Source organism: Oncorhynchus mykiss, chromosome 15 (genome assembly GCF_057628025.1).
Source record: "Oncorhynchus mykiss isolate SJ-2025 chromosome 15, ASM5762802v1, whole genome shotgun sequence".
In the NCBI taxonomy this organism is placed as follows: domain Eukaryota; kingdom Metazoa; phylum Chordata; class Actinopteri; order Salmoniformes; family Salmonidae; genus Oncorhynchus; species Oncorhynchus mykiss.
The window spans coordinates 10,980,207-10,997,500 of record NC_143036.1 but is presented as its reverse complement, the minus strand read 5'-3'; the positions used below and the strand labels follow the sequence as shown (position 1 = coordinate 10,997,500).

Here is a 17,294-nt window from a genome sequence, read left to right as displayed (position 1 = left end):
CTCCAGGGCTTGGCAACAGGGGGCTTCTCAAGGGTTGCTCCTAGGCTCTGGGACTCCCTTCCTCCAGCCATCCATGACTCTGACTCCATCGCTATCTTTCAGTCCCTCCTAAAGCCCCACCTCTTTAACCCCCCCCCCCCCCACACACACTGAAGCACTCACACACACACACCCTACCTCTTCCACTAGACTGGGTTTGTATCTAAATCCCAACCTGACCCTCCTCATACACTGATACATCACAACCTCTCCGTTCTTTCAAACTACCTCTCTCTTTATTCATGTTTTGTTTTATTTTGACTCCTGTTTATTTTTTATTATTATTATACTTTTTTTACAATTGTAAAGCGATTTTGTGTCCTTCGCACGGACACAACACACCAATCCACATATATATTCTGACGTAAATAATGGGTAAGTCCAATGATTAACCAGCATCACGAGTTGTCCACAAAGCACTGAAGTCTGTTGTGTTTTTGTTGCATTACTTGTCTTTTTTTTTAAGTACATCTTTATAACCAAGCAATTCCAAAGCAATTTTCTCTGTGGGTGGAGAGTGTAATTTTGATTCTGTGACACCATTATGTGTTCGAAACTGGGAGCCGGTACTAAAAGGCATGTGTAGAGTGTGTGTGTGTGTGTGTGTGTGTGTGTGTGTGTGTGTGTGTGTGTGTGTGTGTGTGTGTGTGTGTGTGTGTGTGTGTGTGTCTCAGAGAGGGCATCGTTTAATGACTCCTGAATAATGCGATGCTCGTTAAAACTATCGTTGTGGAAGCCTGAGGGCGTGAACCAGGAGAGAGCAATGCACGGCAACAGTCTTTATCTTCATATTAAACCATTTGCATAACATTAGTGGGGTAGAACGCAGAAGATACTCAACTCAGAGAAGGAGAGAGAGAGAGAGAGAGAGAGAGAGGGAGCGAGAGAGAGAGAGACAGAGACAGAGACAGAGAGAGAGACTCAACTCAGAGAAGGAGAGAGAGAGAGAGAGGGAGCGAGAGGGAGAGAGAGAGAGAGAGGGAGCGAGAGAGAAAGAGAGAGAGACAGAGACAGAGACAGAGACAGAGACAGAGAGAGCGGGAGACAGAGACAGAGACAGAGAGAGAGACTCAACTCAGAGAAGGAGAGAGAGAGAGAGAGGGAGCGAGAGGGAGAGAGAGAGAGAGAGAGGGAGCGAGAGAGAAAGAGACAGAGACAGAGACAGAGACAGAGACAGAGACAGAGACAGAGACAGAGAGAGACAGAGACAGAGACAGAGAGACTGGCATAGAAGGCCTTGTCTCTCAGCTTGTTCACAGCTTTGTGGAAAATATTTGTGGCGCTGATGTTTAGGCCGAGGTTTGTATACTAGTACATGTCCCTGGGCCTGGAAATGATTGATTTTCCCCCTCCAGGATATCCCATTTCCACTAGGTTAAATACCACAGTGTGACATCACAGCAGCAAGATGTGTGACCTGTTGCCACAAGAAAAGCGCAACCAGTGAAGAACAAACACCATTGTAGATTCAACCCATATTTATGTTTATTTATTTTCAATTTTTTACTTTTAAACATTTGCACATCGTTACAACACTGTATATAGATAATATGGCATTTCAAATATCTTTATTATTTTGAACTTTTGTGAGTGTTATTTTTACTGTTCATTTTTTATTGTTTATTTCACTTTTGTTTATTATCTACTTCACTTGCTTTGGCAATGTTAACATATGTTTCCCATGATAATAAAGCCCCTTGAATTGAAATTGAATTTGAATTGAAATTTAGAGAGAGTGAGAGAGAGACAGAGAGACATCGAGAGTCACACAGAGAGGGTATGCTAGAGCTGCTGTGTGTGTGGCTGTGTGTGTGTGTGGCTGTGTGTGTGTGTGTGTGTGGCTGTGTGTGTGTGTGTGTGTGTGTGTGTGTGTGTGTGTGTGTGTGTGTGTGTGTGTGTGTGTGTGTGTGTGTGTGTGTGTGTGTGTGTGTGTGTGTGTGTTGACAATTCGTGTTGCTGGTTAATCAGTGGAGTTACCAATTATTTACCTTAGAAGATATTTGTGGATCGGTGTGTTGTGTGTGTATAGCTGTGGATGTTTTCAGCATACATATGAGGAGAGATCCTGTCTTTGGGATAGCCTACGCCAAGGCCTTCTCAACACAAGTGTTTTGTTGTGATCACATTTTATATTTGACTTTGTAATTTACATGTACAGTTTCAGTTACATTTGAGTAATCTAGCACACACTTATCCAGAGCAATTTAGGCCATATAAAGGTGACGGGCCAACAAGGAAATGTGTTTCATATTTTCAATGTTTCAACCGTTCAGGATAAAACGCAGACTTGTCCAGACAAGCTGACACTGGGTGTGTGTTGGGTGGGTGCATTGGGGTTTGTAGCAGGTGAGTTAAGATATGCATGCCATTTCCCATCAGGCCATTGAGTCCAGTAGGCCCCTAATAACAAACCATTTACTGCCCACTTACTCATGCATAGATACAACTGCGGATGCAATAGGCTACTTTCCTCCATTCTTCAGTCTTTCAGCCCCTCACAGAACACTACCCGGAGAGGAGACAAATTTCTGCAGAATTCTATCATTAAACTCGGAGGTGATATTCAAATCTCTCATTTTTTTCTCAATCCAAAGAGCAGATCAATTTCCGCAGACCTGGTCGCGATATTTTCCGCCGTTGAGCTTTCTCGTATGCGACGCGGCACACGGCGGGGCACCCGCGGGCAACTGCACGCCTCGCTGGAGAACAGTTACTTCTGTCGCGTCGAGTTTACTTGCGTCTCGCTATGAGAATTGCCATCATTTACCTTTGCCCGAACCCTCCCTAAAAGAAAATAAATACACAAGAGACGGGATTGGGATGAAGAATGAGAAAGGGAAAGTCATTATCTTTGATACTGCTGGGACTTTAGCTGCGACCAGTTTGGTACTCTCCTTTTGACAAAATGAACTGAATACATTTGGCCTACAATGTAGATATTTGTCGTCCTTTGTTCTGAATTGTATGTTGTTCAGATGAAAATTCGATTGCATGTTTAATATTCATGTATTATTCATTTAAATTATTCTGAATAAAATAATAGATGTGGTTTAAAGCGGATAAAAAATTATCAATAATTTGTTTTTCTATATCCCACAGATTGCTTGTCCCTTTTGATTCTATCAATAATGATAAAGGCCTATACCTCTGATTCTTCGATAAGGTCCTATGCTAAACTCAATCATTTATAGGCCTTTATAAACTGGATGGTTCAGCACTGAATGTTGATTGGCTGACAGCCGTGGTATATCAGCCTGTATACCACAAGTATGACAAAACATTTATTTTTACTGCTCTATTTACATTGGTAACCAGTTTATAATTAGCAACAAGGCACAAGGGTGTGTGGTATATGGCAAATATACCATGACCTAAGGGCTGTAATCCAGGCACTCTGCATTGCATCATGGATACTAACTGCCCTTAGCCATGGTATATTGGCCATATACCACACCCCCTTGGGCCTTATTGCTTAAACGTACCACATGCTCAGCAGGCCTGACTATATTGCCACTGTTGTCCTTTCCAACATGGCCAGCTAAGTAATGGAGTCATCATCTCGTTGGTTTTAGTCATAGCATTGGGAAGTAGAATGGTAATTGAATAAGATCTCTATAATTTCAGTGCACTGTTGTGCATCACCATATAATTCCTTATATTCATTATATTTCTACATGCATCACCATCAGCGCAGTCAGTGCATCCATAGCCCGGATGTGGATGGAACGTAAAACTACACGTCTCATGGCCATTGGACCCATGTTGGATCTAAAAGGTGGTTTGGGGTTGTATTTGCTTTCCCTGTGACTTTGGTCCTTGTTTGCTCAGCCTCTCCACCCCTCAGTCTCTATTTTCTATGCATATCCACCCCTTTCTACCAGAGAGAACTCCCCAATGCGTCACGGAACGGTCTGGTCTTAATTAAAGCCATATTGAGAAAAAGCATAAATCCAGCCCTCCTCTCCTGTTTTTTTCACTCTCTCCATCTCGGGACGTGGGGGTTGTGTGGCGTATTGGTTAGGTATCGTAGACTGAGGCACTGGAGAGAAATAGTTACGTTTTAACCAGCGTGTTGGACTTCAAACACGTATTTTCTTCAGGAGGACAGTTTCATAAGGAAGCACAATGTCTGGGCTTAAGGTAAGGACTAAGGAGGAACAACTTCCGTAAATATTACCTCCATTTATGATGAACCTAAATTCAGGTTATTTTTTTGAAGAGGGCTGTTATTTCTCATAAATTGTTCTTAATTTAAAATAAGAAATGCTGACATATGGGAACGATAAGCATATATATAGTATTTTTTTTAGCTTTCAATCGCATCAACAAATGTCCGAAATCTCATGATATGCAATGCAAGGCTAAACTGTGTTTTGCATAAGTAAACTGTGTTTTATAAATCTGGAGCCTACTGCCACGGTCAAGCGGTGCGCTGAAGGGGCGTTCCCTTATGTCCAATCAGCGCGCTGCGTTTAGCAGCTGCCCAGATGCTCCCTAGCGGCTTGTGGAACGCAGAGTTCTGCGGTAACACGGTTAACACTGTAATCAGTTGACAGCCATTGTGCCACTCATGTTTCATTCAGCCACTGTCATTTATTGAGAATTTGGGCATCATTCTTCCACACCAAGTAAACTACAATACAATGAATTTAATCACGTGAGCACGCGCATTACTGCAAAAAGACGCGTGCGCTTTTGCGGACCCGCGATGACGCCAAGTTCCAAGCGTAGGCTACTGTGAGAGGAGAAAGAGAGAAAACGGGGTCGTGCTGCTGTGGCGTTGCATGGCTACATCAGAAAAGTCACGTAGGTTTGCATTGTGTGCCAAGTATGCAAACAGATGACACAAGTACTCTGAGCATAAAAGCTACATGTTATGTAAAATGTTGGTCCCAGGTTTCATGAGCTGAAATACAAGATCATAGTACAAAAGTACAAAAAGTTTATTTCTCTCAAATTCTGTGCACACATTTGTTTGCATCTGTTAGTGAGCGTTTCTCATTCTCCAAGATTATCCAGTCACCTAGATAATCCATTCACCTGACAGGTGTGGCATATCAATATGCTGATTAAACAGCAGGATCATTACATAGGTGCACTTTGTGCTGGGGACAATAAAAGGCAATTTTATAATGTGCAGTTTTGTCACACAACGCCACAGATGTGTCAAGTTTTGAGGGAGCGTGCAATTGGCATGCTGACAGCAGGAATGTCCACCAGAGCAGTTGCCAGAGAATCTAATGTTAATTTCTCTACCATAAGCCACCTCCAACATCGTTTTAGAGAATTTGTCAGTACGTCCAACCGGCCTCACATCCGCAGACCACGTGTAACCACGCCAGCCCAAGACCTCCATCCATCTATCTTTTTTACTTGCGGGATCGTCTGAGACCAGCTACCAGCACAGCTGATGAGACTGTGGGTTTGCACAACTGAAGAATTTCTGCACAAACTGTCAGAAACCATCTCAGGGAAGCTCATCTGCTTGCTCCTCGTCCTCACCAGGGTCTTGACCTGACTGCAGTTCAGCGTCGAAATCAATTTCAGTGGGAAAATGTTCACCTTCGATTGCCACTTGCAAGCTGGAGAAGTGAGCTCTTCATGGAGTAATCCCGGTTTCAAATGTACCAGGCAGATGGATCCAAGATCGCATAGCAGTTCAGACGTCTTTTGTCCTCGTCTTGTCGTGTCCTGTATATATATATATATATATATATATATATTTACAACTTTTTTCACATACATTTTATTTTTATTTTCCATCAACTCATCTTCTAAACACTCTCCTGCAACCAGCCTCACCAATTTATATTTATAAAAAAGTATTATTTACCTCAGATCTGTAATCCTCCAAGAAGCTAGCCAGAAACTCCAAGAAGCTAGCCAGAAACTAGCCAGAAGCTAGCCAGGAGCTAGCCCAGAAGCTAATCCAGAAGCTAGTTAGCTTCTTTACTGGCAAATCGTTAGTATTCAGCTAACCACGGTTTGTGGTCATCAGCTATCCTTTAGCTCGAAAATCTATCGAAAATCTATCGCCAGTTTTGTACGGCGCGGCTCGGAACGGAACATACCGGACCAATTTTTCTCTCCATGTCCCTGGATTTCAACTGCTCTCTGGACATTCATACCCGGATCTCACAGCTAGCTAGCTGCTATCCGTGTGACAGTCGGCTTTCGTCGATTCCGGAGCAAACATCGATTGTTCCGGTGCTAGCCAGCTCCGTCAATCACTCCTGAGTTCCATCATTCACTCCTGGGCTGCAGTCACCTATCCGGACCCGTTTCACTGCCTACGCGGAGCCCCACCGGGCCTTCACAACTGGACTGCCGACGTTATCTACCTGAATGAGATCCGGCTGGCTCCTCTGTCGCGACGTTACCTGAACGCCCATCTGCGGCCCGCTAACCGTTAGCTGTCTTACCGGCTGCTATCTGAATAGAGAATCGGACAATTTATTTATTTTTATTATTATTATGTTTTCTTCTCGGGCCTCTATAACTATATCTATTGTTCTTATTTTTGTTGTTGTTGTGTGATTTGGATTAATCCCCTCTACCTCACGGAACCCCACTAATCTACTGACCGAACGCAAGAGGTGGCTAACAACAGACTCCATCCTATGCTAGCTTGCTACCGGTTGGCCTGGCTAGCTGTCTAAATCGCCGTGACCCTCAACCAACCTCTCCACTCACTGGACCAAGCATGCCTCTCCTTAATGTCAATATGTCTTGTCCATTGCTGTTCTGGTTAGTGTTTATTGGCTTATTTCACTGTAGAGCCTCTAGTCCTGCTCACTATACCTTATCCAACCTATTAGTTCCACCACCCACACATGCAATGACATCTCCTGGTCTCAATGATGTTTCTAGAGACAATATCTCTCTCTTCATCACTCAATACCTAGGTTTACCTCCACTGTATTCACATCCTACCTTACCTTTGTCTGTACATTATACCTTGATGCTATTTTATCGCCCCCAGAAACCTCCTTTTACTCTCTGTTCCAGACGTTCTAGACGACCAATTCTTATTGCTTTTAGCCGCACCCTTATTCTACTCCTCCTATGTTCCTCTGGCGAGGTGAATCCAGGCCCTGCAGTGCCTAGCTCCACTCCTATTCCCCAGGCGCTCTCTTTTGACGACTTCTGTAACCGTAATAGCCTTGGTTTCATGCATGTTAACATTAGAAGCCTCCTCCCTAAGTTTGTTCTTTTCACTGCTTTAGCACACTCTGCCAACCCGGATGTTCTAGCTGTGTCTGAATCCTGGCTTAGGAAGACCACCAAAAATTCTGACATTTTAATTCCAAACTACAACATTTTCAGACAAGATAGAACTGCAAAAAGGGGGCGGTGTTGCAATCTACTGCAAAGATAGCCTGCAGAGTTCTGTCCTACTATCCAGGTCTGTACCCAAACAATTTGAACTTCTACTTTTAAAAATCCACCTCTCTAAAAACAAGTCTCTCACTGTTGCCGCCTGCTATAGACCACCCTCTGCCCCCAGCTGTGCTCTGGATACCATATGTGAACTGATTGCCCCCCATCTATCTTCAGAGCTCGTGCTGCTAGGCGACCTAAACTGGAACATGCTTAACACCCCAGCCATCCTACAATCTAAACTTGATGCCCTCAATCTCACACAAATTATCAATGAACCTACCAGGTACCTCCCCAAAGCCTTAAACACGGGCACCCTCATAGATATCATCCTAACCAACTTCCCCTCTAAATACACCTCTGCTGTCTTCAACCAAGATCTCAGCGATCACTGCCTCATTGCCTGCATCCGTAATGGGTCAGCGGTCAAACGACCTCCTCTCATCACTGTAAAACGCTCCCTGAAACACTTCAGCGAGCAGGCCTTTCTAATCGACCTGGCCGGTGTATCCTGGAAGGATATTGACCTCATCCCGTCAGTAGAGGATGCCTGGATATTTTTTAAAAATGCCTTCCTAACCATCTTAAATAAACATGCCCCATTCAAGAAATTTAGAACCAGGAACAGATATAGCCCTTGGTTCTCCCCAGACCTGACTGCCCTTAACCAACACAAAAACATCCTATGGCGTTCTGCATTAGCATCGAACAGCCCCCGTGATATGTTAGCTGTTCAGGGAAGCTAGAAACCATTATACACAGGCAGTTAGAAAAGCCAAGGCTAGCTTTTTCAAGCAGAAATTTGCTTCTTGTAACACTAACTCAAAAAAGTTCTGGGACACTGTAAAGTCCATGGAGAATAAGAACACCTCCTCCCAGCTGCCCACTGCACTGAAGATAGGAAACACTGTCACCACTGATAAATCCACCATAATTGAAAATTTCAATAAGCATTTTTCTACTGCTGGCCATGCTTTCCACCTGGCTACTCCTACCCCTGTCAACAGCACTGCACCCCCAACAGCAACTCGCCCAAGCCTTCCCCATTTCTCCTTCTCCCAAATCCATTCAGCTGATGTTCTGAAAGAGCTGCAAAATCTGGACCCCTACAAATCAGCAGGGCTAGACAATCTGGACCCTTTCTTTCTAAAATTATCTGCCGAAATTGTTGCCACCCCTATTACTAGCCTGTTCAACCTCTCTTTCGTGTCGTCTGAGATTCCTAAAGATTGGAAAGCAGCTGCGGTCATCCCCCTCTTCAAAGGGGGGGACACTCTTGACCCAAACTGCTACAGACCTATATCTATCCTACCATGCCTTTCTAAGGTCTTCGAAAGCCAAGTCAACAAACAGATTACCGACCATTTTGAATCTCACCATACCTTCTCTGCTATGCAATCTGGTTTCAGAGCTGGTCATGGGTGCACCTCAGCCACGCTCAAGGTCCTAAACGATATCTTAACCGCCATCGATAAGAAACATTACTGTGCAGCCGTATTCATTGATCTGGCCAAGGCTTTCGACTCTGTCAATCACCACATCCTCATCGGCAGACTCAACAGCCTTGGTTTCTCAAATGATTGCCTCGCCTGGTTCACCAACTACTTCTCTGATAGAGTTCAGTGTGTCAAATCGGAGGGTCTGTTGTCCGGACCTCTGGCAGTCTCTATGGGGGTGCCACAGGGTTCAATTCTTGGACCGACTCTCTTCTCTGTATACATCAATGAGGTCGCTCTTGCTGCTGGTGAGTCTCTGATCCACCTCTACGCAGACGACACCATTCTGTATACTTCCGGCCCTTCTTTGGACACTGTGTTAACAACCCTCCAGGCAAGCTTCAATGCCATACAACTCTCCTTCCGTGGCCTCCAATTGCTCTTAAATACAAGTAAAACTAAATGCACGCTCTTCAACCGATCGCTACCTGCACCTACCCGCCTGTCCAACATCACTACTCTGGACGGCTCTGACTTAGAATACGTGGACAACTACAAATACTTAGGTGTCTGGTTAGACTGTAAACTCTCCTTCCAGACCCATATCAAACATCTCCAATCCAAAGTTAAATCTAGAATTGGCTTCCTATTTCGCAACAAAGCATCCTTCACTCATGCTGCCAAACATACCCTTGTAAAACTGACCATCCTACCAATCCTCGACTTTGGCGATGTAATTTACAAAATAGCCTCCAATACCCTACTCAACAAATTGGATGCAGTCTATCACAGTGCAATCCGTTTTGTCACCAAAGCCCCATATACTACCCACCATTGTGACCTGTACGCTCTCGTTGGCTGGCCCTCGCTTCATACTCGTCGCCAAACCCACTGGCTCCATGTCATCTACAAGACCCTGCTAGGTAAAGTTCCCCCTTATCTCAGCTCGCTGGTCACCATAGCATCTCCCACCTGTAGCACACGCTCCAGCAGGTATATCTCTCTAGTCACCCCCAAAACCAATTCTTTCTTTGGCCGCCTCTCTTTCCAGTTCTCTGCTGCCAATGACTGGAACGAACTACAAAAATCTCTGAAACTGGAAACACTTATCTCCCTCACTAGCTTTAAGCACCAACTGTCAGAGCAGCTCACAGATTACTGCACCTGTACATAGCCCACCTATAATTTAGCCCTATCAACTACCTCTTCCCAACTGTATTTAATGTATTTATTTATTTTGCTCCTTTGCACCCCATTATTTTTATTTCTACTTTGCACATTCTTCCATTGCAAAACTACCATTCCAGTGTTTTACTTGCTATATTGTATTTACCTTGCCACCAAGGCCTTTTTTGCCTTTACCTCCCTTCTCACCTCATTTGCTCACATTGTATATAGACTTGTTTATACTTTATTATTGACTGTATGTTTGTTTTACTCCATGTGTAACTCTGTGTTGTTGTATCTGTCGAACTGCTTTGCTTTATCTTGGCCAGGTCGCAATTGTAAATGAGAACTTGTTCTCAACTTGCCTACCTGGTTAAATAAAGGTAAAATAAATAAAATAAATAAATAAATGGTAGGTATGGCTTCGTGTGAGCGAGCGGTTTGCTTATGTCAATTTTGTGAACAGAGTGCCCCATGGTGGCGGTGTGGTTATAATATGGGCAGGCATTAGCTACAGAAAACAAACACAATTGCATTTGATCCATTTGAATGCACAGATACCATGATGAAATACCGTGACGAGGCCCATTGTCGTGCCATTAATTCACCTCCATCACCTCATGTTTCAGCATGATAATGCACGGCCCTATGTCGCTAGAATCTGAACACAATTCCTGGAAGCTGAATGTCCCAGTTCTTCCATGGCCTGCATACTCACCAGACATGTCACCCATTGAGCATGTTTGGGATGCTCTGGATCGACAGATATGACAGCGTGCTCCAGTTCCTGCCAATATCCAGGAACTTCACACAGCCATTGAGGAGAGGGACAACATTCAACAGGCCACAATCAACAGCCTGATCAACTCTATGCGAAGGAGATGTGTCGTGCCCCATGAGGCAAATGGTGGTCACACCAGATACTGACTGGTTTTCTGAGCCACTCCCCAACTTTTTTTTTAAAGGTATCTGTGAACAACAGATGCATATCTGTATTCCCAGATGTGCGATCCATAGATTAGGGCCTAATTATTTGATTTAAATTGACTGATTTCCTTATGAACTGTAACTCAGTAAAATCTTTTAAATTGTTGCATTTATATTTTTGTACAGTGTATAAGGACTCAACAACATAGACATGATGATCTCATAATATAATGTAATACTGAAGGCAGATGTAAAGTATCACTGTCAACAGTAGTGTCTCTCTCTCAATCTCCTCCAGTACCTGAGTGGGTTTGGGAATGAGTTCTCCTCTGAAGACCCTCGCTGCCCAGGGTCCTTACCTGAGGGACAGGTAACATTCCACACTACACCTCACCTGTTATACAACACCACCCCTTAAAACACACCTGTATAGGCTACATTTTAGCCCCTGCAAACACCCCTAACACCTCCGTTACCCCCTCTGGGATGTTGAACCCAGCTCTGTTGTGTCTCTCCAGAACAACCCTCAGGTGTGTCCCTATGGCCTCTATGCTGAACAACTCTCTGGCTCCGCCTTCACCTGCCCACGGCCAACCAATAAGAGGAGGTATCCAGTCATTTATTAGTGATTGGCAGGAATGTATCCTCCTTTCAATGGTCCTCAGATGATGTGTACAGCAAAGCAATTTTATGCATTTATTCATAGACATGCACACAGACGAACACACTATCTTTGCTAACTTTCTTTCCTCGATTCTACAGCTGGTTGTACCGTATCCTGCCGTCCGTCCGCCACAAGCCCTACACCGCAATGCACTGTGGGAACCTAACAGAGAAATGGGACGAAGTGGAACCTGACCCTAACCAGGTACAGAGAGAAAGAGAGAGAAAGAGAGAAGATAAACAGGGAAATTAAGTCTCAACATTTTAAAATATTTCCTTTTCGTAGCTCCGATGGATGCCGTTCACCATCCCCAAATCCTCCGAGAAGAAAGTGGACTTTGTGACGGTAAAACATAATCCCTCCTTCACTCAGTCCTCTGGTTTTACTTGGTAGAAAATAGCTGTTTCTGCTGAATAGCTTGTCATCTCTCCTGGGTCTGATTGGTTCTCCCATCTGTCAATCATAGGGTCTGCACACCCTATGTGGAGCAGGAGACACCAAGTCCCGCAATGGGATCGGCATCCACATGTTCACCTGCAACACCTCCATGGTTGACAGGTGTGTGTGGTGTGTGTGTGTGTGTGATCATCTCTCCCATAATTGAGCTTTACAACTCTGAGCCCCATGTCAACAATTTTATGTGGTCTCTGCTTTTCAGGTGTTTCAACAATTCAGATGGAGATTTCCTCATTGGTCAGTCAAATATGCAGTTTTTTTAGTAAAGGTGCACATGTTAAGTTAATAAGCAATAAGTAAGCACCCCCATTCTCTCTCTCAGTGCCCCAGCAGGGGGAGATTCTGATCACTACAGAGTTTGGGAAGATGATGGTGGAACCCAACGAGATCTGTGTCATCCAGGTGAGACGGCAGCACCAGAGAACTTAAGCCTGTCGATCTTGACAGCTCTCAACAACAAAACCATGCTTCACATGAATCCCGCTCACTGTCAACCCTCACCTGTAACTGTCAACCCTCACCTGTAACTGTCAACCTGTAACTGTAACTGTCACCCTGTAATGTCAACCATCACCTGTAACTGTCAACCTGTAACTGTCAACTTGCAACTTTCAACCTGCCACTGTCAAAATTCACCTGAACTGTCAACCTGTAACTACCAATCCTCACCTGTAACTACCAATCCTCACCTGTAACTGCCAATCCTCACCTGTAACTGCCAACCCTCACCTGTAACTGTCAACCTTCACCTGCAACCCTAACCTGTAACTGCCAACCCTCACCTTTAACTGTCAACCTGCAACTGTCAACTGTCAACCTGCAACTTTCAACCTTCACCTGAACTTTCAACCTTCACCTGAACTTTCAACCTGCACCCGAACTTTCAACCTGCACCTGCAACTGTCAACCTGCAACTGTCAACCTTCACCTGCAACCTGTAACTTTCAACCTGTAACTGTCAACCTTCACCTGTCCCCTCGCATATATCGGTATGTCCCTTGTGTGCTGCAGCAAGGAATGCGTTTCAGTGTGAATGTGTTCGGGGAGACCAGAGGATACGTGTTGGAGGTGTACGGAGCCCACTTTGAGCTTCCCGACCTGGGACCCATAGGTGCGTGTGACACCATTCCTCCTCAACGTGACACCTTGACCCTCCCACCTTTCAACGCTATAACATTTGTGAACCTATCATCTTCCTAGGGGCCAACGGACTGGCCAATCCCAGGGACTTCCTGACTCCGGTAGCGTGGTATGAGGACCGTGAGGTGGCCACAGGCTACACCGTCATCAACAAGTATCAGGGCAAACTGTTCTCCAGCCAACAGGTGTGTACCTGTGCGCGACGTGAGTACACGTGTGTCTTTGGGTTCATATGTACATGTTCTGTCACAGACATTACAATACACAGCACTATAATTCATGATAGCAGCTTGTAAAATATACATGGGACGCCACTAATGTTGGCGATTAGCTATCTAGCCGTCCCAACTCCCAGAATAGCTGCACGTTAACATTGAACTGCCCTCACCGATTATTAAATGTAAAATGCCTGACAGTTCTGATCAGCAGGCTCCCGTCTCGGCTCACTTACCAGCCTTAACCAATTATGATTAACACGTCCTGGAGTTCCCGCCAGATACCTACCAGTCTTTTCAGAAGGGGAGAAAACCTTGCTCGAGTTAAGAATTAATTTCAGCATATTTTACCGTGGAATGATTTCCCACCCCGCTCTGAAAGCATCCTGTCGAGCAGGTAATTGGATCGACTCATTTTGTCTGACAGGAGGGGATTTTTAAAGACGGGGAAGGGGAGGACGGAGGGTGTGTCTGCGTGTGTGAGTGTGTTTGTGTGTGTTAGGGAGGGAGGTAACCGTGGAAACACCTGTGTAAGGGGATACAGTGTATTCAGGAAGTATTCAGACCCTTTCACTTTTTCCACATTTTATTAACTTACAGCCTTATTCTAAAATGGATTTAAAAAATGATTTTTATCAATCTACACACAATACCCCATAATGACAAAGCAAAAACAGGTTTTTAGAAATGTTTGCATATGTATTACAAATAAAAAACAAATCTAATTTACATAAATATTCAGACCCTACTTTATTGAAGCATCTTTGGCAGTCTTCTTGGGTATGATGCTACAAGCTTTGCACACCTCTATTTGGGTATTTTCTCCTATTCTTCTCTGCAGATTCTCTCAAGGTCTGTCAGGTTGGATGGGGAGCATCGCTGCACAGCTACTTTCAGGTCTCTCCAGAGATGTTCGTCCTGGCTCTGGCTGGGCCACTCAAGGACATTCAGAGACTTGTCCCGAAGCCACTCCTACGCTGTCTTGGCTGTGTGCTTAAGGTCATTTGTCCTGTTGGAAGGTGAACCTTCACACCAATCTGAGGTCCAGAGTGGTCTGGAGTAAGTTTTCATCAATGATTTCTCTGTACTTTGCTCTGTTGATATTTCCCTCGTTCCTGACTCGTCTCCCAGTCCCTGCCGCTGAAAATCATCCCCACAGCATGATGCTGCCACCACCATGCTTCACGTAGGGATGGTGGCAGGCTTCCTGCAGATGTGATGCTAGGTATTCAGGCCAAAGAGTTCAATCTTGGTTTCATCAGATCAGAGAATCTTGTTTCTCATGATCTGCGAGTCCTTTAGGTGCCTTTTGGCAAACTCCAAGCATGCTGTTTCACAGGTGGACTCCAGTCAAGTTGTAGAAACATCTCAAGGATGATCAGTGTAAACAGGATGCACCCGAGTTCAATTTCGAGTCTCTAGGAAAAGGGTCTGAATTCTTATGTAAATGAGGTGTTTTAAAATGTTTTAATACATTTGCAAATATTTCTAAAAAACAGTTTTTGCTTTGTCATTCTTGGGTATTATGTGTAGATTGATGAGGAAAAACATAAATTTGTATCAATTTTAGAAAAAGGCTGTAACAATAACAAAATGTGTAAAAAGTGATGAGATCTGAATACTTTCCGAATGCCATGTGGAAGCATGGGATATACACCGGTCCCCTCTTTATTTCATTAACCTCTCTCTCTCTCTCCATCCACCTCTCTTTCTCTTAGTCATCTCTGGGTTCGTACTGGGTGTTGGGGCTTGCACTTTCTCTCTCCCCCACCTGTGTGTGTGTGTGTGTGTGTGTGTTCCGTCTCGTCCTGCTGTTTGGTCCCCCTGCAGAGAGATGAAATTGCTCAAATTAACTTATTATTTGCTTGACTGGGCCAATATGTTTGTGTTGTGTTTTTTCTTCTCGCACTCCGTTTTTAATCGAGTCTGGCAGAGTTATCACAGGAACTGTAATGCCCAAGAGATTACCTGCCTTGGGGTACTCCGACCCCCTGGGTGCATGGTGACTGTGTGTGTTTGTACTGCATACGAGTGTGTTAGTATTTCATTTATGGTGTATGTCTGTGGGAGAGTGCGTGTGTGTGCTTGCGCACGTTTGAGAGGGTACATGGGTCAGCCCTGAAGACGGCTTGAGCTGTAATGAATAATATTGATTTTAGAACTACCATTGAATGTCTCTTTCACAGTGACATTATCAGAACTGCTATATAAAATTGCTGTGGTTTTAACAATCAAGATGAAGAAATATCTCTACACCGTCTTCGTGTCTCTCTCTCCACCCCACCTCTCTCCGAGCCGAGGGACCTGAAAGTTTGGGAAAGTTTGATTGTGAAACCAATTACTGCATAAATACCTGGAGCTGAAGATCACAGCGAATGGGGAGAATGAAAAGAATAGTAGAGAAGGAGAGGAGGCCCACCGTTCCAAATCAGCCCTTATCCTCAGGTTATTTTTTTCCCTTATGCTGGTCTACTTCTGTTTTTCAGTTCTGAATATCAAGGTCCCTCTTTCCAGAAATGAAAATTGACTTGAGGTATGACTAACTCCAGTTCCAAGGTGCGGTAGGGATGCTGACGACTGCCTCACCCCTACTGTACAGTTTAACATTATTATATTCCTTTGTGTGTGTGTGTGTGTGTGTGTTTTTTTGCAGAGTTTCTCTCCCTTCAATGTGGTAGCGTGGCATGGAAACTACACTCCATACAAATACAACCTGGACAACTTCATGGTCATCAACTGTGTGGCCTTCGATCATGCGGTGAGAACTTCACACACACACACACACATAAGCATGCATAGACACACACCCCTAACCCTTCCTCTCCTCCATCTGTGCACCAGGATCCTTCCATCTTCACAGTGTTGACGGCCAAGTCCTCTCGCCCAGGAGTCGCCATGGCTGACTTTGTCATCTTCCCCCCGCGCTGGGGAGTGGCCGACCACACCTTCAGACCCCCGTACTACCACAGTACGACCACACACACACTTTAAGAACAAATATCTCAAGCACTCGCTCGTCTTCAGTTCTGATGTTACTGAGAACTTTGTCCTTTTCTGGCATAGCCATCTAGGGACTACCCTAACCTGTCCCTGGTCTCTCTGTAATGTATTTTGTAGTAGTGTGTGTCTGTGTTAGAGCTCCCCCTGTCTGTGTTCCAGGGAACTGTATGAGTGAGTTCATGGGGCTGATCAAGGGCCACTATGAGGCCAAGGAGGAGGGCTTCCAGCCAGGAGGGGGCACTCTCCACAGCATGATGACCCCTCATGGCCCTGACAGAGACTGCTTCGAAAAGAGCAGCACCGCTCTCCTCAAACCAGAGAGGGTGGCCGATGGGACCATGGTAACATATGGGAGCACACACACGTGATGAAATTATAAAACTGTAAATATGAGCCGTCAAGTAACATCCCTCTCTCTCTCAGGCCTTCATGTTTGAGTCGTCGTTCAGCATGGCGGTTACTAAGTGGGGTCTGGAGACGTGTCAGAGGCTGGACAAGAGTTACTACCAGTGCTGGGAGCCGCTACGCAAACACTTCGACCCCAACTGGAGACCAAGCAAACAGTAGAGTAGAGAAGCAGAACAGTCATTGCTTCCCCTAGATCACTTAAGGCACGGCGCAAAGGCCCATAAAGTCAACATCCTGGTCCTCTTTAGCGTCATACCACTATACTGTGGCTCAATTCATTCTATCACTCATAGCCTAAGTGTTTGGTTAATTGGTGTATGCTTGTTTTTTTGACTGACCAGTTCATTGATAAAAAAAAAATGTAAGTTACTGGACAAAAGTGAATGAATAAAAATTCCCTGGAAGACGTATTAGCATGTTTTCACCACTCTGCTGCTCATGTCATTCACAGCCCATGTATGT

The 17,294-nt window shown here is 44.7% G+C and overlaps 1 protein-coding gene across 1 annotated transcript; it reads left to right on the top strand.

Moving 5' to 3' along the window:
* The first annotated feature begins 3,774 nt into the window (after nucleotides 1–3,774).
* Nucleotides 3,775–17,239, top strand: hgd (homogentisate 1,2-dioxygenase). Its single transcript, XM_021562304.3, has 14 exons — nucleotides 3,775–4,179; nucleotides 11,248–11,319; nucleotides 11,468–11,556; nucleotides 11,712–11,817; nucleotides 11,899–11,958; nucleotides 12,080–12,171; nucleotides 12,272–12,306; nucleotides 12,392–12,471; nucleotides 13,081–13,180; nucleotides 13,270–13,394; nucleotides 16,078–16,182; nucleotides 16,266–16,392; nucleotides 16,584–16,765; nucleotides 16,848–17,239. Exons 1-14 carry the CDS (start codon nucleotides 4,165–4,167, stop codon nucleotides 16,989–16,991), a joined length of 1,332 nt encoding a protein of 443 aa, XP_021417979.1. The 5' UTR covers nucleotides 3,775–4,164; the 3' UTR covers nucleotides 16,992–17,239.
* The last annotated feature ends 55 nt before the right edge of the window (nucleotides 17,240–17,294 follow it).

Bases quoted from the DNA above. Each gene is read 5' to 3' on its own strand.
- hgd (XM_021562304.3), top strand. The intron at 12,172-12,271 runs GTGTGTGTGGTG...TCTGCTTTTCAG, and splicing joins AACACCTCCATGGTTGACAG to GTGTTTCAACAATTCAGATG. The intron at 12,472-13,080 runs GTGAGACGGCAG...TGTGTGCTGCAG, and splicing joins ACGAGATCTGTGTCATCCAG to CAAGGAATGCGTTTCAGTGT.